Below are 26,037 nucleotides of genomic sequence, written 5' to 3' on the forward strand. Positions count from 1 at the left end.
CTCTCTCTCTCTCTCTCTCTCTCTCTCTCTCTCTCTCTCTCTCTCTCTGCTTCTTGCCTCCATGTCACCAGCAGCCCTTCTCTGCCAAGCCTCTCTGCAACGTCTCTTTGCCTTTGAGCCAGGGAACCGTGGATTGAATCCTCCACAAACCGTGAACCAAAACAAACTTCTTCTCCTTTACAGTGTGGGTGTTGTGTATCCATTTGGATTGATTTTAGTACAGGATAATATGTAGGGGGCCAGATTCATTGTTCGGCAAGTGAGTGACCTGCTTTCTCAGCACCAATTTCCTTCTGCAGTTGTTTTTAGCCCTTTTGTCACAGATCAGATGGATAATGGTGCACAGGGCTGTTAATATGTCTTCTAGTCTGTTCCACTGGTCTAAATGTCGATTTTTGTGATCATATTCTGATGTATTTATTAGCACAGCTTTGTAAACTCACTCAAATTCTTGAAGTTTCTTGCCCTCTGCTTCACATATGGTTGATTGACTATTCTAAGGTTCTTCTTGCTCCATATAAATTGAGAATTTTTCTACTTCCATAAGTCATAATGTTGACATTTAGATTGGAATTACATTAAGTAAGTATATAATTTTTGATAAATGGCCCATTTGACAATGTTGATTCTACATATTAGGAACATGGGATGTCTTCACACTTTTTAAGGTCCTTTTCCACATCTTTCTTCAGCGTGCTAGAGTTTTTATTATAAAGGTCTTTCACATTGTTAGATTTATTTTTAGGTCTTTCATTTTCTTGAAGCTACAGTGAGTGGGACTGAGTTGCTGAAATCAGTTGCTGAATTCTTTCTGGTAGGTTTTTTATTGTTTTATGGGAATGCTATTTATTTTTTGCATGTGTTGATTTTGTAGCCTGCTACTTTGCTGAATTAGTTTATTAGCTATAAGAGTCTTCTATAGTCTGAATTTTCATGTAAAAGACCCTCTTATTTCCAATTAAGTACAGTTTGATGTCTTCCTTTCTTATTCATATTACTTTTTTTTCTCTTTCCGGCTGAGTGCTCTATTGAACAAGTGAAATGAAAATAAAGACCTTTGGTTTGTTCTCGATTTCCGAATAAATGTATTTAGATTTTCCCCAAGTAGTATGATGTTGACTATGAATTTGTCATAAATGCCTTTTATTGGGTTGATGTAATGTTTTTCAGTACCTATTTTTGTTATGGATTTCTTTTTAGTATTATAAGCATATGTAGGATTTTCCTAAAGATTTTTTTCTCTACAGCTATTTATATGATCATGTAATTACTACTCCTAATTCTACTTAATAGGATACTACATTTATTGATTTATGCATGTTGTCCCATGATTGCATCCCTAGGGTGAAAATGAATTGGTCAGAATATATGTTTTTTTACTGATTTATTCAATTTGGTTCACAATAAGTGCTGATACTGAGAGGTATTTGTCAGTTCCCACACCACCATATCATTTCTTCAATTTTGATTCCTTTATATTTTCTTTGTGTTTAACTACTCATTAGATGTAGTCCCTCATTTGGGCTCTTTACTGTCTCTCTTTAGATTTGAGTATTTAGAATTCTCTTGAGTTAGGGATCATGAATTTCGGTAGATTCTGTTGGTCATAAGAGGGATTAGCAGTTGTTTCTGTCCATGATTTCAAATACTATTTTTTTTTGGTGAACCGGGGATTGAACTCAGGCCCGTGCGCTTGCCAGGCAAGTGCTTATTCCACTGAGCTATGTCTCTGGCCCCTTCACTCAATGCCCTTCTGGCCTTTAAGCATGATGTGTCCTGTTTTTTTTTTTTTTTTTGGAAAGTATCACTTGGAGTTACATATGTTTCTGGTAAACCTCAGTGAGCATTGTATTTCCTAGATATTCAGAAATGATTCCTAAATGATTTTGAGGAATAAAATTTATTTTTAGATGTATTTTAGTATAGGAACTACAGGATTGGACTTGCCATTCTCCTGTTTTCAGCCTCTCAAGTGCTGGGATTACAGGCATGTACCAACATACCCAGTCTCATTTGCAGTCTAATCATGCCCTTGGGGGCAGGGCCCACAGCACACTGGGGATCAAACCCCGGCCACTGTGCTCTGCCTAAGCAGGCATTTTAGTCTGCTGGGCTATCTGGCCAGTTCTTAGAACAAATTTTTTATAATTTTAGTTTCTGTCCTATTTATTTTCCTTGTTGCTGGGACAGAATACTTAACACCTACAACTTTAAACAAGAGTGGGGAGGGGGTCACTTCACTTCACAGTTTAGTAGCTTTAGTCCTTGCAATTGTGAAAACAAGACTAAAGGATGTAAGCCCCCATTCAGCCAGGAAGCAGAGAGGATGAAGGGAGGAGCCGGGAGGGAGATGCATCCTTCCAGAATTGGCCCACAGCACCGCCTTTTCTGACCAGAACACACCTCCTGACAACACTCAGCTCTTGCATTCTCCTAGTCAGATACCTTCCAAGCACATCAGGCTTTGGGAGTTCATTTTAGATCCAGCAGATAACCTTTCTCCTCTGGGTCACAAAAGAATCATGCAAATCTCTTCAGGCAAAATCCATTTAGTCCTCTCTCTAGGAGCTGCCAAATTTGAACAGTTTAACATGGCTTAGCATTCCAAGTCTGAAGCCTTCTCTGAGATTGTTAGAAAGAACGTGCTGTCAGTATTGTGGAATCTCCTTAGCTAATGGATATCTCTTTGCCATTTAACCTTGGGCTTGGGTATGCTTTAGTGTTGATACACCTAGTCCATGTACTCAATGTCGTAAGATCAGTTCTAGCTTCTGTGTGCACAGACATAATATCTGCTGGTTATATCAGCATCTACAGAACCAAATATGTGTCAACATATAATTGAACACTTGTTTTAATATTTGCACTTTTTTTCAATAACTAAAGATTAGTATTGATGACAAATAAGTTGGGATGTGGAAAAGAGGAAAGAAAAAGGAAAGCAGTAAAGGCAGAAAATGTTCAGAAAGAAGTAAAAAGACAATAGAAACCATAAAAAAATGACTTTTATGTCCTGAGCAAAAGAAAGAATAGTTGTGAGCTTATTTTTAGGGTAGGAAGAAGAAAGAAAGAAGGAGCAAGTATAATTAGATATTGAAGAAGTTTAAGAAGGTTGGAAACACTTCATATGCTGTTAGAAAATTTATGTTTTAATCTATAAACACAATCCTTGATTATAGAGTTGACATGACAATCTGACATGTCAATGTATGATTATATATATATATATATATATATATATATATATATATATAATACATATATATATATGATAAGGCAGTGATTCACTTTCATTCACTATTATATATACATATATCTCACATATATTCTTTTATATGCATTTGGTACAGGGTCTATAGAGTCTCACTAGATAGATTGGCCTTAGTCATCTTCTGTTTTCAGCCTCCCAAGTGCTAGAATTACAGGCATGTGCCACCATTCAGTCTCAGTCTAAGCAGGTGCTTTAATCCGCTGAGCTATCTGGCCAGCCCCCTTCACATATATATTCTTAACAAGCATGGAAAAAATAATAAATAAAAAATAGGTTTAACTTACATGCATTTGTGTTAATTAAAAGCAAGAGACAAGAAGTATGTGATAGATTGTCATAAGGGAAGCAAAAGGAGTCAGAGAGGGAGGAGGAAAGACTGGCAAGGGACAGTCTGGGGTTGGACATCTACATTATTGCAGCTTTACCAGTCACCTTGTCTTCCCTTAAACACTACACTCAGATTTCTATGTGTACATTGCTTTAATTTCATTTACCTGGAAAATGAAATGAGATCATCTTGGTTGTAGGAAGATGTGCTCATAATTCTGTGGATGAAGTGATGTGTTGGTTCAGTAGCAAGACTCCTCCCTTTATTCTGCAAATTTGCAAATCAGGTATTACACAAAGGTAGAATTTCATACGTGCTTTGTCTTTTTTAGTACAGGGTCTACCGAGTCTCACTATGTAGATTGGACTTGTAGTGATCAGCCTGTGTTCAGCCTCCGAAGAGGTGGGAATATAGTATGCCCAGGCTCAATCACCATCTCTGGGCACCCCAGGAGCGGGGCCAGCATGGCATACTGGGGATCATTGCCAGCTGCTGCAGCTATTTGGCCAGCCCTGCTTTGTCATCTTGCATTTGTCTTACTTGGTTTACATTTTCTTTTCGTCTCTTAACTTCTCACTTATCTAGGTTTCTTTGCATTATCTGCCTTCCCTTAGTTAAGTTTCATTACCGTATCTTATTTTATACACTTTGTAAATATTTACAGGCTTAGGAGGACAAATCATCTATTTTCTTATCTTCATTCTGCCTAATGAAATTATATTATTGGCTAGAGTGGGTGAACTACTCTCATCTTTCTTATCAGCGACAGTCCCTTACCTTATGGCCTGACCTTTTCTTCCTGGAAGGCTGCGTTTCAGTCACTCTTTTGGAAGTGGCCATGCTGAGCTCACTAGCTGCTTGATTACCTTGTATCTTGTGAGATTCTGTTTGGTTTGAGGTTGCTTCTGAATAGTCAGTATTCGAAGCCGATGTGGATTGAACACTTTTGGTTAGTGACAGAAAGTTTTCCATGCTACCTGTGGTGGCGGGTGGCTTGAAAGGAGCAATCTTGCTTTGTATTAGCTTCATAACTTCTTTCACTTCATCTTCAGATAGTTCTCCTATGGATTTTTGTCCAAAACACTCTCCCAAAACCACCTCATTTTTATCATACGACAAAGCATCATCTGTAAAATAGTCTGTCTCCTCCTGATTAATATCATGAGCCACCAATCGAACGATGAGGTCTTTCTTGTTTCGGACATCTTTTAAAAGCTCTACCTTGGAGATGTCAGGCTTTCTTATATTTTGAAATGAATTTCTGCAAACAGCCTGAAATTGAAGGTGCAACAAATGTTAAAAGGAAACATCTCAATCGCTTTTTCTGTATTACTATTATGAAGTAGCTATTTTCCTATGACTTGTTTCAATTTAATATCTTCAAAGGCCACTGACTGGTATATCAGTAATATTTTTTAAAGACACCAAACCACAGTTTTCTAATGTTTGGCATTTCTTTGACATTCAGTTCATATTTCAACAAACAACTCTCATACAGGTTCTGTTTTGCTTAAGCTAAAATAACTGTATTAGTTATGGTTTTGTCATTTCTCCTTATGGTAGCAGATAACTAGCACCTTTGTTTGTTTGTTTTTGTCTGAAACATTATAAGAAAACTTTCCTGCGACAATCTCCAGGCTGTAGACTGTACCCCTTAGCACACCTGCACCTCTAAGAAAAGGCCTGCCACAAATACAAGATGCCTTTATAAAAATCAACACAAGTGATGAATTATTGTAACTTCCTACATTGGACAGATTATTTTGTTTCCTTCACTACTGGTTTTCTTATAAAAAGAAAACATTTTTTTGATATTTTTGAAGTTTCAGTTAACTTAATTTATTCTTGGCCTTAGTATGGGTCTGTAGAGCACAGCTATGTCTAACCCAAACAGAAACAGTTTCATAAAAATAGAAACAGGAAGCAGTTTATAGAAAAAAGGCAGAAGAGGAAAGGAACTGGGCAAACCTGAGAGCATAGAGTAAATGAGAAATCAGTATAGTTAAATTGACATCACAAGAACCAATGTAATTTCAGAATTTCCAGTCTAATCCCTGTTGAAAATGCTATTAAAAGAAAAGGAACACTACTGTGGAGATCTCAGTGTGAGAATTAAAATGATTTTAGATAGTTTCATGGACTTTAATCTTCTATTAGGTGCCCTACTTTGAATGGTTTTAGATAGCCATGATGAAGAACTAATGGAATTATACAAAATTGCTTCTTTTGAGCCATGAAGTAACAACTACAACTTCAGTCTGGTATTTGTTAAAGACATGTACTTACATTCCTGTTCTTAAAATAAAGCTAGATTAAGTGGATTATCTCTGGAAAAGGAGCCCAAAACCTGGACAGCAAGTCACACAACTGAGGATCCCAGTCCTTGGGAGTCGTGCTGTGACTTCAGACATGGACTCATGTGACCAGTTTTCTATTGGCTTGGCAACAACTGCAAACATGCACACCCATACAACTGTTTAAAGGAGGAGACTGTACAACAACCAGGCCTCAGTGTCATTCATTTTTTCCCCATTAACTTTGCACTTACCTCAAAGGGCTTTATATCCAGTCGACCTGTGTTATTCAAAGAGGTACGTCTTTCTTTCTTTCTCTCTTCTAAATCATTTGGGCTTCCAGATGTGTAACCTCTCCCATCCACAGATGCTCGCCTCAATTCTTCTATGCTATGTCCAGTTCTTCTTAAACATTCTGTTTTCATTTTGTCAAGTGGCTCCGTCTTTACAGAGATGACTGCTAAGTGCTGGGAAATAATATGTGGATCTACTCTGATGGCTTTCTTCCCCACATGTGGGATTATTTCCACTGAGTACTCTTCTCCAGATCTACCTCCTTCAGACTCATTTTTGTCCTGCATCATTTTCTCAGCATGCCTTTCTGTCTTTTCAATGATTCTATCAATATTCAGATCTTCAAAGACACTAGTATATGAACTCTTTGGCGTAGCCCTATCTAATGGAACTCTTGAAACTCCATCGATAATTAGACTGGCTACCTTAGAGAAGACTGTGTTGGTATCTTTTATGTCATAAAGTTCTTCAGAACTTTCAGACTGTTGCAGCATATTGCCATAAACAGAATCAACAACCTGACAGATCATGTCCATTTCTTCTAGATCTGAAGAGTATTCTTCAGGTTCAGCAGCTACTAGACTAATATTACTTCTAGAAACTTCAGCTGTTACAGACTTTGTCAGTTGTGATGCAATTTTATTTAAGTCAGATTTTTCTAAGTCATGTGTACCTTGGTGTGAGGTACAAGGTGATCTTATTAGTTTAGCCAAGAACAAGGCCAATACTTCCTCTAAAACATTGGCATCTACCATAGAACATTTTTTGGAAGAAAAGCTTTCCTGGGACTTAAATTTATCAACAATTTTGACCACTTTTTCCATAATTTTGACAGCTTCTAGAACTAGTTCTGAACTCGATATTTCTTCTTCTACCTGAGGTTGAAATTCAGAATTGGAAATTTCCTTCACCATTAGAAAGCCTATTATGTCAGAAAGGACATTGCTCTGGCTCATTAAATCTTTAAATACACAAGTATGGGAACCAGAGTGTTTTAGAACACTGGCATACACAGAATTCACTACATTTTCAATAGTTGCACTGTCATCTAAAGATAGAATAGGTGGTTCCTTGGAAGATCTTGTAAGCTTGATCTTACTTCTGGAAATAAATTCTTGGAATGAATTTAGTATTTTTGAGCTTATTTTGTGCATTTCTGTTTCTGGAGATTTATTCTTCTTACGTACTTTTGGAAAAACAGATAAGAGCTTTGACAGAAATTTTACAGCAATTTCTTCTATTACGCTGGAGGACACTTTACGAACAGGTGATGGTTGAGGTGGAGTAGTATGGATGACACTAAAAAGGATATTTTCAACAACGCTGTCAACCTCAGCACATTGATGTGGAGTTAACTCTCCACAAAAGTAGTTCTGCAACTGATTCCCGGCCACTTCTCTTAGAACTAGGTCCACTATGGTTTCTGAAAGAAATCTGCATCCATTAGACACACAATTTTGTATGATTTCTTGTGATCCAAACTGTGGCAAAAGATTATTATATATAGACTGAACCACCAAGTCAATAATTTCATCATCATTGGGATGCAAGGATTCTACGTACTGTATGATCATGTCTTCATTTTTGGAAATCTCTGCTGCAATTTTACTTACTAACTCCATGTGAAGGAAATCCAGTTCTGTGGAGAACTGGTTTTCAGATGCCTCTGCTTTGGTGATGGTGTCAGATATTTTTGAGAAAATTTTTGATAAAAGGGTAGAAATAACATCCTCTAAAAATTGATGAGGCAACATGACAGTATATGGTGCTGTTGTCTGACATTCTTTACTGGATGTTTGGGTCACCTTTTGGACATTTTTCGCAAGACCTTTAGAATCCAGAGGCAAACACGGTGAAACTGGAGACTTATCACAAAATACCAAGTTAAGCTGATGTTGAAAAAGTTCATTTATCACTGCATTAGTTAACCTTTTTACTAAATTATCCCCATTACTGTTAATGTCTTGACAAAGAGATTCTTGAGTTTCATATTCTTTCAAAATACTGCAAATAGAAGAATGAGCAACTTTATTGACCAAGGTTTTGTCAATTGATGGTATTTCCTCTAGGAGAGGTATGTCAGGTAAAGAGAGTTTTTCAGTCCCTTTATTTATGTCTGGCATTTTATCCACGTCTTTTATCTTAATGACTGATGATGCTTTGTCTGTAGTTGACTCTTTATTCCTGGAAGGTGCCCTAGGAACTGAAGGCACACTTTCATGTGGAGAAAATGGATATTCTTCATCAGGGCTAACTGTCTTAACTTGAATGTCTGAAAACTCCTTTATCAATAAATGGAGAAGTTTCATGCCTGTGTCATAGAGTTCTGTTTGATCCTGCTCATTATTTACATTTAGATATTTTTCACATGTTTCCATTTCTGCTGAGGAAGGAAACAGCAGTTTGTTAACTATTTCAATAATAACATCTCCTAAAAAATTAGAGGGGAAAAAGCGAGGTTTACTTTCTGGTAGGTACAGAGGATGATCTGTTTCAGTAGCTTTACTTTTAACCTCCTTTTCTCCTACTTTCTCTTTTTCAGTACTTTTCTCATTTTCTTTTTCTTGCTTGCTTTTGCTCTCTTTCTCTTTTTGTCTCTCTCTCTCTTGCTTTTCTGTCTCTTTGGCACAGACTTTTTTGTTAACAGAGGGAGATAAACTCTTGGTTTTAAGAAACTGGGTAGACTCCTTGCCAGGCTCCTGAATTACATTCAGTGCTTTATAACCAGGGAAGCTTTTGCTATATTTGTACTTTGAAAACTCGGGTGGTTCTTGAAGAGAAGACCTTTCTAAAATATTCCCATGAATATTTTCAATGATGTTCTGAACAGTTTCATAATCTGAGTAGCTTTGCTCATCTATATCTATTTCAGCAGCTGAGTCTGACTTTTTGGTTATTTTCAAAGTTTTCTCTGTTGTAGCCTCAATACTTTTTACTGTGGGCTTCCAAGAAGAAAACTGAGAGTTCTGACTATTTTCTTTTCCTGAACTTGCCTTAGTACTGCCCCTATTCTTTTCATTGTCTATTAGAGAATCTGACATATCCTTATATTCTTTGTTAGGAACACCCGAAAAACACGTTTGTATTGAGTCTTCATTTTTTGGAATTGATATTTTTGTTTTTTCAACAGCATTATTTTTAACTGTTTTTTTCAAATCTTGTTCCTTCTTTTTGTTCCCAGTAGCTGGAGAAGTAGCTTTTGATACACTTACATTATTTTTTGGAGTAAAAATTCCAAATGTGTTTTTATCCTCTTTCCTTTTGTGTGCTGTACCCGCAGATGGCCCTGCCATTAGGTTAATCACATTCCTTTCCATAATGGTCATAGTAGAGGCAAGCGCTGGATTTTGGATGTCTTTTTTCACTGGTAGGTCTTTAGCATGGAAATTCTTTCTACTCATTTCACCTCTATTTTGATCCAAACTGATGATCACCTTTTTCTGATCTGAGCTTAGGGAAGTTTGTTTATGTGACTGTTCTGATAAAGTAAGTTGTTTCTCTTCTGAGTATCTAGTTACCTGAACAGATGTGTTCTGTGGTAAGTGTTGAACCCTTTGGGTGATGGTATCTGGATTTAAAAATGAAAAAAAGGTGGAAGACCAGTCTCCTGAGAATAGTGGTTGAATCTTGAATGCAGAGATTGCCTTCTGTGCTAAAGAAGCAATCATTTCTACAACAATGTTACTTTTCCCTCCCTTCTGAATATCATTAGATCCAAATTTCCCTATGAACTGATCATACACAAAACCAGTTATATCAGAAATTACTTCTTTATCAATTGGTGGGAAAGAAAACTTTTCTTCAGTCTGTGGTAAAACCTTAATTTCATTTTTTCTAAATTCTCCTAGGAGAGCATTTACAAATTTGAGAGCTAAACCCATAATATCTGGTTCTTGTGATGATTTTCTCTTAGAATCTTTAATAGCTGGGAAAGAAAAAAATTTGCGAACAAGGCCAACTACTACATCTTCCAAAAATGGAGCTGGAAACAGAGAAACCTGTCTTGTCTCTTTCCCAGATTTAGTAACCACGGAGGCATGGTCACAATCAGATAAGGAACTAGATTCTTCACCTTGTAGAAATGGCTGTAAATGATGATCCATAATTTCCTTCATAATGAAGCCAGCCATTTTACTGAGAAATGATCCTCCCTTTTTGCCTGCATCCTTCTGTACTTCAGTTTGGAATTCAGGTTTTTTCAAAATATTATTACATATGGAGTCAACTAAATTCTCAAGGACCTCTAACGGTGTACTCTCTGCATTCTCCACTGCAGTGGAAAGTCGGATCTCATGTTCAAAAATTTCTTTTATAATTTCATCAGTCATTTCTGAAGCTGCAGCTGCAAAATCATCATCTGGCTTTAGCTCTTCTTCTGTTAGTTTGCTTTCAGTGTCAGTTGGAGGAAAGATATGCCCCAGGAGCTTGTAGATCATATCTTCCAGAAGAGACCGAGGAAACACAGTAACACATGATGGCAAGGCACTGCTATCACTCAAGATGGCCCTGAGCACATTTCTGATGATGTTATCAGCTCGAAGGGAAGAACAGGAAGAGGATACTAATTCTCCTGAAATTAATGACTGCACCTGATAATCATAAATTTCTTCCAATAGTAAATGATATATTTTCCTTCCAAAACAGGCAGTGTCACTTTGTATAGCCCTATACACTTGAACTAAAGATCTATATTCGTTTAATAATTTCTCATAGATTACGTTGACGGTTTCATGAATCATTTCTTTATATTCTTCTGAAAAACACAAATTTTTATCTAAGCTATCTGCAAGCAAAATCTCTGATGTGGTGAATTCTAGAACAATTGATTTGACTAATGTTGTGACAATGTCAGCTGTCTGGGCTTTTGCTATGTCTGGGTTTTCAAAAGCCAACACATTGTGTGTGAATGCATAAAGAATTTTGCACAAAAGCTCAGAAATGACTTCCTCCAAGAAGACAGCTGAATTCACAATGCAAGCCCATCTCATTTGCTTAGGATCTATTGCTTTTTCTTTGAAAACCTGGTCAACTGAAGTTGAAAGAGGAGTTTTATCTCCAGATAAAAATGACTGTAGGTGATGGTTAAAGATTTCCTTTATTATAAAACTTGCTATTTTTGGAACAGGTATGTTAGTTATGCCTTTCTTATCTTTTGTGAGAGACTTGTATATATCTGAATGAGAAAGATCAGCATAGATAGAATCAATCATGGACTGTATATCTTTTTCTGGAATCATATTTTGTTTTCCACTTCCATGTTTAGTGATACATATTGCATTTTTTGAAATTATTGACATGATCTCATTTATCAATTTTATGACTGTATCACTTAAGTCTGACGGAGAAGCATCTGGATGTTCTATAGTGGATGTCAATGGATTAATCTGAGATACAAGCTGAGTGACTATTCTTTCCAAATGATTTTGTGATAGCAGAGTGGTATACATGGTTGAAGCCTGTCTTCGGAATCTTGACTTACTAATATCATATTGAACTTTGTGTATCAAAACGTTTTCACTGAGTTTGGATTGAGACTTAAAAGGCAGTTTTGCTACAAGATCTGGATGAATTTGAAAATCAAAAATTTCAGTCAGGATGATTGTTGTTATCCGAGCAGCCAATGTCCTTGGGTCATTCAGAAAATCTTTGTGAGGCTTGATTTCCATTTCATATTCCTCTAAAAATCTACTATACACTGTATCAATAAGATTTTTTACCACATCGCTCTCCACTGGAGGCAAACACAACTGTTTCTCAGCATTTTCTATAATGGTAACTTGAGCTTTTGAGAATTCCTCAGTTATAGAATATATAAGTTCTTCAGCTTTTTCAAAAAGTCCATCTTCTGAATCTCTTGTGGCTTTCATTTGTACAATACCAATTGCCCTGTGGAATATTTTTCTTAAAACCCCAGAAACCACATCCTCCAAGAAAGTTGAGGAGTAAACACTGGCATAAAATGACTGCTGTCTCTTGTCACCAAAGTGTGTGTAGGATAAGGAAGATGAATTTGCATCCAAAAATGGCTGAAAATGTTGTTCACAGACATGTTTAATGATGAAGCCTGCTATTCTATCAATAAGAACATTATTGATGCTTGTTATATTTTGCTCCACTGATTCTTGAGACTCGGAGTTTTGTAAAATATTATTGAATACTGAATCAACAAGATGCTGAACATCATCTTCTGAATAAACAGACTTGTTGTTTTCATCATCTTTTGAGAACTGAATTTCATGTTGGGAAATTTTCATCCTAATATCACTGATTAGATTGGAAGCAACTTCATTAAAATTCATTTTTGATTTATCTTTCAGAGTTTCTCTGTAGGGAACCACACTAGAGGCAGCAGGAAAGAATCTCAATAATAATACTCTGACCATATCTTCTAAGAATGCATATGGCAGAAAGGTGGTATATGGAGGGAAAATCTGATTTGACCTGGTAGATTGAGTTATGTTACTAAGGACATCTTGAACAATATTTTCAGCCACCAATGTGGAATAAGATGAAGTCGACAGATCACCAGAAAACAGTGGATGGAGAAGGTAGTTTGAAATAGCTGCTACAATAAAATTTGTAATATTTTCCACAAAGACATCACTATTTTCACTCTCTTTATTAATGTCAGGATCTAGTCCATACTGGTTTAGCACATTCCTATAAACAGAGCTAACAAGTTCATCTATTATATCTGTATCCATAGAAGGCAAAGACTTCTTGTCATCGTACAAAAAGGGAATTTCACCTTTGTCAAAATACTGGTTTACAGAGTTTACTATTTTCCGTGTCATACTTTCCAGCTCAAATTCAGTGTTAGGCCTCGGGCTAAAAATCTTTGATAAGAGCTTGGCAACCATCTCCCCTATGAAGATATCAGGGGAAACACTTCCCAATGGTGACTTCTTGGGTCTGTGTGATTCGAGGGCTTCATCAAGAACCTGTTTAACCATATTAGATACTGAATCCAGTGGAGTCCCTGGACGAGGTAAAGCCTGTCCATACAAAAATGGCTGAAGATGACATTCAATAATCTCTTGGATAATAAAACTGGTTATCCGATCAATCATCACTGGGTTTCGGCTAACTATACCTTTCTGTATTGAAACAAGACAGTCAGACATTTCTAAAATGTTGCCATAAATAGAGTCCACCATTTTTTCGAGATTCTTTTCTGAAGAGAGGTACTGATTTTCATAGCTAGTAAACCAGATTTTGTGTTTTGAAATGGCTGACACAACCTTATTTATTATACAGGTGGACATTTCATTAAAATCTGAGCTTATTCCATATGTTTTTTCCATGGAGGAAGATTTAGCAAATTTAGGAATGAACTGAAGTAAAAGTCTTCTGACAACATCTTCTAAAAATGAGCGTGGTAACATGGTGCTATAGCTTTTTGAAGACCTGGTTTGGAAAGTGAGGTTTCTTAGGTTGCTCTGAAGCTTCTGCAGTATAACTTCAGCTTCAAGAGGACAGCATGAATGGGTTCTGAGGTTTACCTTTAGGGAAGATGGGAGTTGGTAATCTAAAATCTCTAACAGTATACCTTTTGCTATTTGCTGAGCTAGCAACCCATTTGCACATGCAAGATTATTACCGTAGGTCATTTTCAATTCATATTCGTGTAAAATATCATAATAAACAGAGTCAACAATCTTCCTGACCATTTCTTTATGAATTGGTGGAAAATACAGCCTCTCTTCAGCATTCCTCAAAACAGTGACTTGAGCGTTATTAAACTCATTTACCACATGGTTGACAAATAGTGTGTTCATCTCATGGAGCTGGACTTCAGTGATGTTTGCATTTTTTTCCCACAAGGATGTAGAGAAATGAAAAAACAATTCTGAAATTATTTCCTCCAAAAAGGTGGCTGAATAAACACCAGTGTTCATATCTCTTTGATATATGTTACGAATGACTACTGCATCCATTTCCTTTGTTGTCTGTCTATTAAGAGGTAGCCATGAAGAAGATTTTATTGCACACTGCCTGCCAAATGGTGCTTGCATTTCAGAGCTAGCCACATGTGGATTATTTAGAGGTCCTGTCAAAGAAGTGTCATCATAACTCATGAATCCTAAAGAACCTTTACCTTGTCCTAACTCCATGAATTCTGGCCTCTTTTCCTTTGTAAAATTGGACTGTGTTTCTCTTCCTTTATGGCTCAAATATTTGTTTTCAAACAATGGACTTTCAGGAGCTTCTTGTAAACTCAGAGACAATTTATCCATCAGCGATTTAACCAAGCTGTGAGAAATAATAGTGAGTACATAATCTGATGACAATAAATCTTGATCTATTCCTGCTAGATTTTCCAAAGACTCTGACATGCAATCTTTTTGGAGTTCTTTGCCATCTGGTGACCTTGTACAACAATCAAGATCTCCATTTTCTATCTTTTGAAGTAGTTTTAAGAGTTGGAGGACCTCTGCTGATATTTCGTTAGCAAGAAGACCATCATCAGAAAAGGCAGTGGCTGTGTACTTTTCCAGAAGTGTCCTAATGAGTTTTTCACATACCACATTGAGAAGAAAACTAGACTTGGGGGATAGCACTTGGTTATTTCTAAGGATCATATCACTTTGTTGAATGTTTGGGGAGGAGAAACATCTTCTTGCTAATTTACTGGAGTCTACAGCTCTATTTGGGAATTCATCTGGCAAAAATAAATCTAAAACAATATTAAATATTTTATTTACCATATTTTTTGATTCATCAGTGCTTAGCTTGTCTAGCTGAGATGTCAGATAATTTAACTTGTTTTTCCAAACAAGTCGATCAATGGGATGAGTTGCTTTCCAAACTCTAGGGCATGTTAGTTCTGTGGCATTGACTTCACTGCAAATAGACACGTTATTTCTTCCATGCATGGAGCGAGATTTGTGTCTCCCACTGTTTTTGAAGTGATGATTTATTCCTATTTCCTCAGACAGTACTTGAATCACCCCTGTTAAGACATCTTGAAAAAAATCATCAAAATTGGCCGAAGTTATTCCTGGACAGCAAATGTATTTTGTTTTTGTGTAAACCATTTGCTGTCTGCTGTCAGCTTCTATAATGTTACTACTGGCAAGAATTTCAGTAATTATTTCAGAAATACTTAAAGCAAGTTCTCCAATAGATATTGATCTGTTCTCAAATACTTGAGAATGAATCAAAATAATCTTGTTATATGCTACACCTTGGATTTCCCATAGTCTGTCCTTCTCTCTACCTTCTATGGTACCATCAGAAATGCATGAAATTAAATGGCAAATGACTGAGTCAGTGAGATGTTTACAGAATTGATTGATTGAAGAATTACTGTACATGCTCCGTAGAGACTGTCTTGATTCACAGATTTTATTTGACAGTGTAGAAAGAAGAGATACTTTCTCTGTAGTAAACAAAAATAAAAATAAATTATCATTTTTAGCATACAGCAAAGGAAATAATGGAAATTCCTTGTGTTGATTAATATTTACATATGTTGGTAATTTCTAAAACATGCATGCTACGTTGGGAGTAACTTACTGAAAGGAAATAAAAACCTAACAAAAAAATAAATTGTGTTTTCCTCAAGTATTTATTTCTCATGCTGTCAAATATTCCTTTCACCCAGCATGTTTAAAAAATAACCAAAACTCAAACCTCTAATCCATGCATCAGTGTTTGTCTTGCTTGGGCAGTTAGGGGATAAACTAGCAATTCTAGAGCACAAAAATATTTTACAGGTTTAGTGAAACTATCTTTAATTTTTCTAGCTATGCCAGGAAGTCTCTTGTAAATATTTTAAAATATTTTTAGGCAAAATATTTGAAGTTATGTGTTGTTCTACTTTTAGGATGCTAAGGAGTTTTGTAGCATTATCATCCTAACTAAAATAAAAGCTTGAAACTCCAAACATAGTAATAGATTACAAGGGCAGAAAAGAGTGTAAGAACTTTGACAACCCTGGAATCCATACCTCACACTCAAGCAAAATATCCTGCTTTAAAAGTGTCTCATTGGTTTTTCATCTACAGATATTAAAAAGCAAACAAAACATTTTAATTTAAGCAAATAATTCGTATTTTACTTTTTAGCACCCTGGAAGATCAGAAAACTGTTAAATAGTCACCTCACCTTCAAAGGCATTTTTATGAAAAAATTGAGAATGCATATTCTTTGTCAGGAAATCTTTTAACCATGTCTTTTAGTACTGTCCCTGAGTCACATCAACTCTTTAAATTTAGCTTTCAAATTTTTGTTGATTCATGTTTGCAGGACATAACACAACTATCATGGGAAGTTGGTACAAGTACACAGCAAGCATCTTAATAGTTACCTCTTACTTACCTCTAGTTTTGAAGTTCTTCAAATATGTGATAACAGATGTGGTTACATGCATTGCTACCAAATGAATTTCATTTGGACCCAGCTCATGATCAGCAAATGCAAGGACTTCAACTTCTTTGGGGGTCTCTGTTTTCTTTATCTTTGGAGTCTTGTTTTGCCATTTTTGCAATAAGGAAAAATCTCCCCCACAGGCTTCAGGGATTTCACATTCTTCAGTTCCATAGCCGATTCCCTTAGGCCACACTGTAAGCAAATTCTTTTCCATGTTTTTTGAACCTGTGCATATTTCTGATAATGAGTTTGGCTTTGATATAAAAAATGGTTTCATTGTTTCCATACCTGCATTAGTGGGGGGTTGTTCTGGAAAACCATAGTTTGTCAACAGAGTGTTGACGATGTTTTCTGCAGCTAAACATATTCTGAGTGGAGAGACAGTTGTCTGAATTTGGTTTGGCTCAACAACTGGCTTTTGAGTCCCATAGTGAAATACTCTTGGATTTTCACTTTTTCCCATTTCCATGAAAGACATAACTTGCTTTAAAGATGATTCTGTGGAGTCACTGGCTTTCTTAAACAGTTTCTGTAAGACACTACCTTCGGGGAGGGGGCCACTTCTCTTCATGGCTCTACCAAAATGCCTCAGGTTAGCTTTCACTTGGTGATGTTCCTGAGCTCTATTTCTAGAACATGCTGACACCATTTCTGAATCAAACCTTCTCAGTGATCCAGAACTTTTAATTGTGTCTTTCACAGAAGATGTGACACATGAGAGTAAATTGGATGAGAGTTTGTACTTTTCTCTTGTGTCTTCCAATGAATAAAATACCAAGCCAGATACACTTCTTTGGGCAAGAATAGGCTTCAAATGAGTACCTTCTACCTTTGGTGTGGGCATTTGCATAGCATTCTCAAATTCATCCTTATCAACTGGGAAAGCGTTTTTAGTTCCTTGGAGTGAGCTCTCCACTGAAAGGTTTCTGATCAAAGACTCACCAAAATGAGTGCATTGGTTCATCAGCGTGCCAATGATCTCACTGGCTACAATGTTCTCTCTCAATATATTGGTACAAGATGGTTCCGTTTGGTTTATTTCTTTGTCCAGTTTGTTCTTGATCATGGCAAGCATGTCACAGACAATATGAACAGCATATGTAAGCAACTCTGAATGAAATGCATGAACCTGCAGCAGAGTATTGTGTATGTTTTCTTTGGAAATATCAGAGCTTGGCTTGGATCCATCAGAAACGTTTTTCAGTGGTCTTAATTTGGGTGACATCTTTTTGCTTAATCTTCTCTGTTGAACTTGAAAAAGGTTGTCGATAGGCATTTTCACTATTTCAGAAAATTCGTATTTAGAGATATGCTTAAACTGTAAGTCCACAAATGACTCCAATAGATTTAAAACTCTTCCTATAATTTCCTGAGCAACTTGCTCATAAGAGGTGGTGGAAATTTGATCTTTTGACTTTATGTCACACATTGGTAAACTGCTGATTGTCTGCTCGGTTGGAAAACCATGCTTACTTTTATCAGCGCTCTGTTCTGTTCTACTTATTAGAGTTTCTTTTTTATGTAGTGAGGGCATCTGGGACAAAAAGCATAGCTGCAGTTTTTCAAACAGCATTTCCACAATTTCCCTTCCAAACATTTTAATCTGTGCTTTGATGTCTTCTGCTCTAGAACAATCTTCTTTAAACTGATTAGAGAAACTGCCTTCACAATGCTCAATGAGTGGCAGGTTTAACAGTGAAAGAGAATATTCGAAGTCTTTGGCTTTTATTGAAATTTCAGTCAAAACATTATCAGCTATTGTCAACAGAGTATATTTTTCATTTTCCATATCATTAGAATCTGTTTGCCACTTGTCAAACATTTTTTTAAATATACCTTCTTTAGGAAAAATCTGTTCTAGCTGTGAGGAAACATCCTCTAAGTAAAAGCACGCTTGTTCTTTAGCAGGAGAACTTAAACACCGTTGTGATAATTTGAGATCACACAGACATGAGGATTTGATTGGATAAGACAAACTGTGGTTGGCTGTAGCACATAATTCTTGCAAAACTATATTAACTATTTTACTGGCTTCTATGATTTGATCAGATGGCAAAACTTTTGTGTGTACCATTGCTCTCATTTGTGTCACCCTTTCAAATTCCTTCATTATTGATTTTAGAATATTACTTGTTATATCCTTGGCACATGCTTTTAGTTCTGAAGTGGGAAATTTTGTTTCTAGTAAGTTTTTGGCGTCTCCGGTGGCAAAGATGTGTGGCAGGCAGATGGTACTCTTCGACTGACCATCTCTTGGTGTCTTCTCTCCAGCACTTAACTTGGTCTTGCTTTTTGCCTTCACCACACTCGGTCCTGCATGTGGTTTGTTTCTAAATTTATGCAAAGATCTTGCTTTTAAACCTGTTTTAAACCCTGGTTTAGGGATGTCCTTAGGGCTATCTTTAGGGTTCTGTAATTTACAAAGTTGTAATTCATGTGAATATCCTGCACTGGACAAATTCTCTTGTAGGTGTAATGTGACAAAATTTGTAATCTTATGGAGCACAAGTTCAGTTAAATCTTTTCCTATTTGTAATGGTGAATATTGCAAAACAATGTTTCCTAACACAGAAACATTTTGACTATTTGCATTAAGACATACCTCTGGTATCCCACATCTAGGAGAATTACTTCTTTTTCCTGCTTGCTTAGTGTGTTTAAAGTATAGTGATTTCGTTGGTAAGGTATCATTCTTGTGGAGTGTTTCTCCTTCTTCCTTACCTTCATTCTTTTTGTATAACAGTGTCACAACGACAGAGTACATTTTATCATAAACGCATTCAATGATGTCATTTGCTTCACTGCTAACGTGTGATTGACAGTTCTTTTCTGTTGTATCTGAAGTTTTAATTTTAGAATTAGAATGGATGACTTCATTAAATGGGAGCAAATAGCTTATGACTTCCATTATTGTTTCATCTAACTTATCCATAAAATCTTCCACGCTTCTGAGCAATTCACTGTTTTCTTTTTGTTCTGATTTTCCTTTTCTCATAAATATTTCTTCCAAAACAGTTCTCTGGCTTTCCTTCTCAAATGTCATTTGGCTGAGTTCTAATGGACAGTTTGTAAGCAGAGACAACGAAGTGTTTTCTTCCTTTGCTTTGTGTCCCGGCAGTATTTCACTTGATAGAGTTAATTGTGAAGAGTTAGACTTCTCTGAGGAAAAACTAATTTCCTCCACAGATATTTTATTATGCATAATCTTTAAGATTCTGCCTATAATTTCACTCACAATTACATTTCTTTGGAATAAAATGTTGTTTGGGTATGGCTGCATCTTTTGGATTTCTAAGTCTAAGTCATTTTTAATAAGCTTCAAAATAGCATTGGCAATGGTATCAGCATATTCCTTCAGGCTAGCTTGTGATAAATGAATTGTGGCTCCAATTTTTTCTCTGTAACTGGCAAAAGTGGGTTCTGAGAGCTCTTGGCTGAGAATGGTTTTAATTGATGATCTTTTTGAGACATTCACATCAAGTTCCACTTGGTTTAATTCATGAAAAACACTGTCATCTTGCCTAGAATTTTCCAGTTCTGGACTAATAAATGATGTTCCTTTAGCCTGAAAAGCAAGAGCAATTAATGAATCTACTCTTTCTGTGGCAAAAGTTTGTAACCGATCGAAAATAGTTTCTGTGATGAAGTTAGCACTTTCCTCACACGGATCAGGAACAGATGGCTTGGTGCCCTCCTTCGCCTTTCCAACTGCCTGATTACCACTAGCATATGCTGGTTTCGTATTGCTTGAATACGGAAAATACCCTGGTTTTCCACTGCTTTTTGACTTCATTAGAAGAGATGCCTGGGACTCTGCTTTTGGAAACACATCACAAAGGGTTGATCTTGTGCAAGTAGGATCCTCTGTGACTGGGCCACTCATGGCAGCGCAAGTGAGGCTGTAAAGAACGATATTCACCACATCCTTGGTTAGCCAAAGGATGTCTGACTTCGGAATGGAAAGTTCAGGGGAAATCTTATTTGCAGCTTTAGAGAACAGTTCAGAATTTGGTTCTGAACATTTCAGAGTGGGTGTGGCAAATGAGAAATTATTTTTATGCAGGGTTTTTTCATAAATATCACACAAAATGCCTTCAATGGTGTTCTGTATTTGAAACTGAAGTACCTTTTGATACTCAGTCTTACTGAACAACTTTTCAATACTGTACTCTGACTGAGCAGAGTCATTCTCTTTCTCACCGTTAAGGTTTTTGCAGGATATAATATCTAGCATAGTGTTCACAATTTGACTTATGACACTTTCAGAAACCACAGTGTTATGCATCAACAGAGGACTTTCCCTTTCTTTATTTAACTCAAGTTTGATCCCCTGTAAAATTCTTCTAGCCACTTCTTTTGCATAGATATTCAACTTAGACAAAGAGATTTGACAAAATGAACTGGTTTTAGGGTCCACCAAGCCAAGGGAAATTTGCCCATCAGAACATGAATCTTCAGCAGCTAATTCTTTGTTCAGTGTCTGGTCTTCTTGCTGAGTAGATAAAACCTCTGGGACTGTGAAGTTGACTTGGGAATAAAAGAGAGATTTTATTTTGGACGTAGCAAAAATTTCCAATTTTTGAAATATTTCCTGTACAACATCTTCAATCATCTTTACTTTGGTCTGTCTGTCAACACTGAATCTGGGCTGACGGGTGCAAAGATTTCTGCCTGACATAGCAACAGATTTTCCTCTATAGGCGTGCTCACGAGAAGTGACGTTTGCTGAAAACATGTTTTTGCATTTGTTTTCACTTACATGTTCTTCGGTCATGGCAGCTGTGTAAAGTTTATGAAATACAATTCTAACAATATCACCTGCCACTATGATTACATCTGAGTCAGACACTAAAGAACTCATTTTTTCCCTGAGTAGCACAGGTCTTTGAGCAGCTGACCCAAGCACATTGTGAGGTGTGCCACTAAAACGGGGGCGGGACAGGAAAAGCACATTTAACTGATTGATTAAATTACCTGGAAAAATTTCATTCAAAATATTTCTTATAATGGGAATGATGGGGGATTTATGTGGTTCTTTGAGTTTCAGCTCAGCTTCCTGTAGGATCATTTCTAGGACCCTTTGTTTAGAAGAACAGAATTTAGTTTCCTGTCTCCGTGATGTTCTCTCTCTAGTGGAATTTTTCTCTGTATGTGTATCATCTTCTAGAAATGAATCTGATTCAGCCCCACCAGGAAGAAAATTCCCATAAGTTGGCTGATATCGGTAGGTTTTGGAGCCTTTGTCTTTTGATTCCTTCTCGTTTAATGTATCTGAGGATACTACGTCTAAAATTAAATTGACTATGTCCATAAACATTTGCGTCTCAGGTGACAGCTTTTTTATACTTTCCTTTAAATCATCTGAGTTCACCTTTAATTCTGCCTGAATGGCTTTCAAAATAGCGCTGGACACCTTCTTTGCCTGTGTATATAAAACAGACTCCAATGGTTCCCCACGTATATCTGAAAAAGAACCACTTCTATCCATCCTATTGTCTTCTTTAGCATCATCCTTAATAACACCTTGAGTTTCTAAATTTCCATTGGCAAACCCTTCTAGCTTACTAAAAACCATATTAAGAATATCTGTGGTAACAGTTGTCAGTGTGTTTTGGTGAGTTTCTTTTGAGCTCTCTGATTTTGAAGACATAGAAGAAACACTCATTGCTTTACTTTTAGTTATCTCTTTGTAATCCTTCTGTATCTTTCTGGAAATTAGACTGGATATTATGTTGGTGCATTTGGCCATTTCCTCAATCATTGAAGCAAAGGATAGCTTGTCAATATCAGGAGATTCTGAGAAAGTTTTAAGTTTAGGACCTACAAGACTGCTATCCATGTCAATTGTACATAATTTTTCAAGGATATATTCTAAAATAGTTTTGGAAATGACCTGAATATCAGACTTCTGTACAGCATCTATTTGCCGGTCTTTGTTTGTTTTTCCTCTATTTTGCTCTCTACAAGATGCCTGAGAATCCGGAGCAGTGCCAAGCACTGTGCACAGCATTTCATGTACTGTTTCCCCAATCCTATCTAATACCTGCAAATTAGCATCTTCTTTGAGGTTGTTTCTGTTCACAGCGCTGTGGATAGCACAAGGAGTAGCCAAAGATTTTCGAAATTCTTCTTTATCTTGTTTATTTTGCAAAATGTTTTGTCTTCCAGCATTGTCACTTCTGCATGACGTTGTAGACCTTGGCTTATCCAAAGGAAGTGAAGAATTATCTTCACTTCCACTTAACAGCATATCACAAATCCAAGACAACAATGGACTTTCTATATTGTCATCATTGAGATTAGCTACGAGAGATTCTAATTTCTTATCAGGATCAGCCAAAAACCCTTTATTTGTATGGGATTTGTTATGGTCTAGGTCCCTAAGGTTTATATTTTTCTTATTGAGTTCCAGTTCATTCTGGATAGCATCTAAAACAATGTTTACGACTTTAGTTGTGTAAGTACTAAGTTGTGATTTCAATGAAGATTGCTTGGCAGATGAAAGTTTGAATTCTGTTTGCAATTTTGGGCAAACAAGTAACTTTAGCCTTTTAAAAATTGTATTAGTTATCTTATCAATAATGTTATCTACACATTTAGGTTCACTTTCTCCAGATTTTAACCAAGAAGGCCTTCCAGAATCTACATCAAGTGAAGATAAATATTTCATTTTTCTTTCACTGTCAAACCATATTTTTAATGGCTTTTTATTTGGTGCTTCCTTGGATATATGAGGAATGTCAGAATTATCTAGAAAAGTTTGATGACTTAAGGATGAAGCAGAACTTTTAGTGGAATTGGACAAGGAGTCTGATGCCTTGAAAAGTATATTTAACACAGAATCTGTTATTTCTTGAGCTACCGCACTTATCTCTGACACAGAGAACACCTGGTCCATCCATTCCTGATGTGAGAGTCCTTGGGCGGCTTCTGAAAGAAGTGCAGAAGTTTCTTTGCCAATTTTTCTACCCACACGACCTGGAGAAGCAGGAGATATATCCTTGAGAATTTCTGTTAAAATACACTTAACTGTGTTTTCTGAAACCTTTTTTATTTGATGCTTTTGATCTTGGTTGAAAATTGAAATGTCTTTATTCAGGAAGTGTTTTTCCTTTAAAATGTCTTCATTGATAAGAGGTGGTAGCTCAGTCTTTAACTCCCAGTCACGGAAAGCAACTTTGCTGTGAGAAGCAGGCTTCAAGGGCGGTTTAATATTTTTTTTGTATTCAAAACAAGTGTTTGGCTTTGTGAACCAATGATTAGATGTTTGTTCTTGCGCTTTTACTTTTTCTTCTTTGAGAGATGAATCAATCACATTTTTTACAATGTTGTCTATCTCTTCATTATCATCTTCAGAATAAAGGACCATACCTGGAACATTAACTCGTGGGAATGGTCTTTTACCCTGTGCACCATGAGACACTGCAGTGCTAGTGAGCCTATATTTTTCCTTAGTGTCAGAAAGATTTCTCTGTGCAGATCGTCTGCTTTGTCGGACATTTGGTTTTACAGGCTCATGGTGGAGGTGAGTGAAGATCTCATCTAGTAGCTGAAGGAATACTACTGTCTGCTCAGATGCAAGAAGTCTCTCGTTATTAAGTTCAGTTTGAATATAACCTAATATAGTGCTGACTGCTTCCTCAATATAACCAAGCAAAGAGGACTGTGAAAAAATGGTTGACACTAAGCTTTGTATTTCTTCATTGGCAAGTAAGTTATCTGTGTCAACCTCAGGAATAGTCTTCTTTTGGTTAGCTCGCTGAAGGATGGTATATGATGGGTCTCTCGCCTGTTGCTGGTAGGAACGTTTAGTTTCATCTTCACTTTGCTTCAGTGATGCAAGGGTCATCAGCTTTTCTAAAATATCATGCACCATATCCTCTGCAATATGACACATAGGCTGCATAGCACAAGGCAGCGAGTCTTCTGAAGGCTTTCCATTGGATGATGTGAAGTATTCCCCAGTCCCTGTCAAACTTGATGTATTGTCTGTGGACAAGTCATCTTGGGAGAAAATCTCAACACACCTTTTCTCAACCGCTGACGCCAGCCTCTCAAACACATTTTCCACAATGTCTGAAGCTAATGAGCAGATATCGATGCTGGAGGCCAAGTCTTCCTTCTCGAGGTCGGATTGGTCAACAAAAACTTCAGCAGTAACAGAAGAAATTGAGGGAACGGCGTGTGTTAAGTCAGACATTATTTCCTGAAAAATGCTCTCCAAAATCAACTTAGTTTCCCCTTTCAAGTGACACTTAAAGTTAACAAAAATATTCTTTAAATTGTTCAACTCATCCATGGCTTTTGCTTTTTTATCACACAATAGATTTACTAAGCCTTCTGTTTCCGTGGTAGCATCCTTAGACTTCTTTGGGCCTCTTTGCAAAGATGCTAAAAGTTGACTATCAGATTTACAACTTCTGAGTTTGGGGTGGGAACGACTCAAGGCTGCCTTGTTATATTTGAGCTCAGAGGTTTTTGCTTCTCCTTTCTTCTGGGAGGTTTTACCCACAACTGCTCTTCCCACTTGGGCAGAAGGAGGTTTTACAGATGGGGTTGGTTTATTCGCGGACACATTAACTGCAAATGTACAAGTTTCTGCCTGAAGTGTTTTCGTGGTCGCAGTCGTGTAGCTCCCGTAGGGAAACTCTTCCCTGCACGTACTGCAAAAGCTTGAACTATCTGAAGAAAGGGTGGACTCATCAGCCACCGCGTAGGTATTACTCTGCAGCCTTTCTTCATACTTTGTGATGGCTGGGTATAATATACTTGTCACTGTAGCCACTACCCAGGTCATTATATTCTGAATTATGCCATTTAGCTCATCAGAAGTTACCTGGAAGGGAGACACAGATAAATACATCTATCTATCTATCTATCTATCTATCTATCTATCATCTATCTATCGTAATACTGTATATTTTCTGTACTGACAATAATATTTAACTTTTCTATGAAATAATGTATAACTGATAAAACATAAGTTATGAGGAAAACTTAGCAAAGCAATCTATTTACTACTTTAGATTTATTTTAAATGGGTTTATTTTGTAGTTCAGAGAAATACTTTGTGGATAGAAATTTTGCTCATTCATATTCTTTGAGAAGTTTTAGTTTTTTAAAAAATTTGCCTAGTCTACTGCTGAGATAAATGACTTTTCAATTTTTTTTTTTTGAGACAGGTTCTCACTATGTAGTTCAGGCTGGTTGTGAACTCATAGTAAGCCTCCTGCCTCAACCCCCACAAGTGCTGGGATTATGGGCATCACCACAGGCCTGGCCAATGATTTTTATTTTTTTCAAAAATGAACAAACAAGTAAACATCAAATTGCCACCTAGGCATATGTCAAGCAAACATCTTGGCAAAGGATGTGATTTTTCATATACCTGCTAATTTTTAAGGCACACCAAATTATTTCTAGCAGTTGTGTTCAAAATACTGTGTACTTTGAGAGGCATCTATCTTATCAGGGAT

At 36.7% G+C, this 26,037-nt stretch overlaps 1 protein-coding gene across 1 annotated transcript in view; it reads right to left on the reverse strand.

Annotated features, from left to right (window-relative positions):
- Fsip2 (fibrous sheath interacting protein 2) overlaps positions 1 to 26,037 on the reverse strand; it is a 74,511-nt gene that overhangs the window by 10,072 nt on the left and 38,402 nt on the right. The window contains exons 13-17 of the mRNA XM_023712339.1: positions 16,511 to 25,397; positions 8,766 to 15,581; positions 6,148 to 8,708; positions 4,377 to 4,871; positions 3,766 to 3,866 (exon numbers count right to left, since the gene is read on the reverse strand). Coding sequence (XP_023568107.1) covers positions 3,766 to 3,866; positions 4,377 to 4,871; positions 6,148 to 8,708; positions 8,766 to 15,581; positions 16,511 to 25,397 — 18,860 coding nt within the window. The remainder of the gene's footprint in view (positions 1 to 3,765; positions 3,867 to 4,376; positions 4,872 to 6,147; positions 8,709 to 8,765; positions 15,582 to 16,510; positions 25,398 to 26,037) is intronic.

Source organism: Octodon degus, unplaced genomic scaffold (assembly GCF_000260255.1).
Source record: "Octodon degus isolate 3935 unplaced genomic scaffold, OctDeg1.0 scaffold00025, whole genome shotgun sequence".
Classification (NCBI taxonomy): domain Eukaryota; kingdom Metazoa; phylum Chordata; class Mammalia; order Rodentia; family Octodontidae; genus Octodon; species Octodon degus.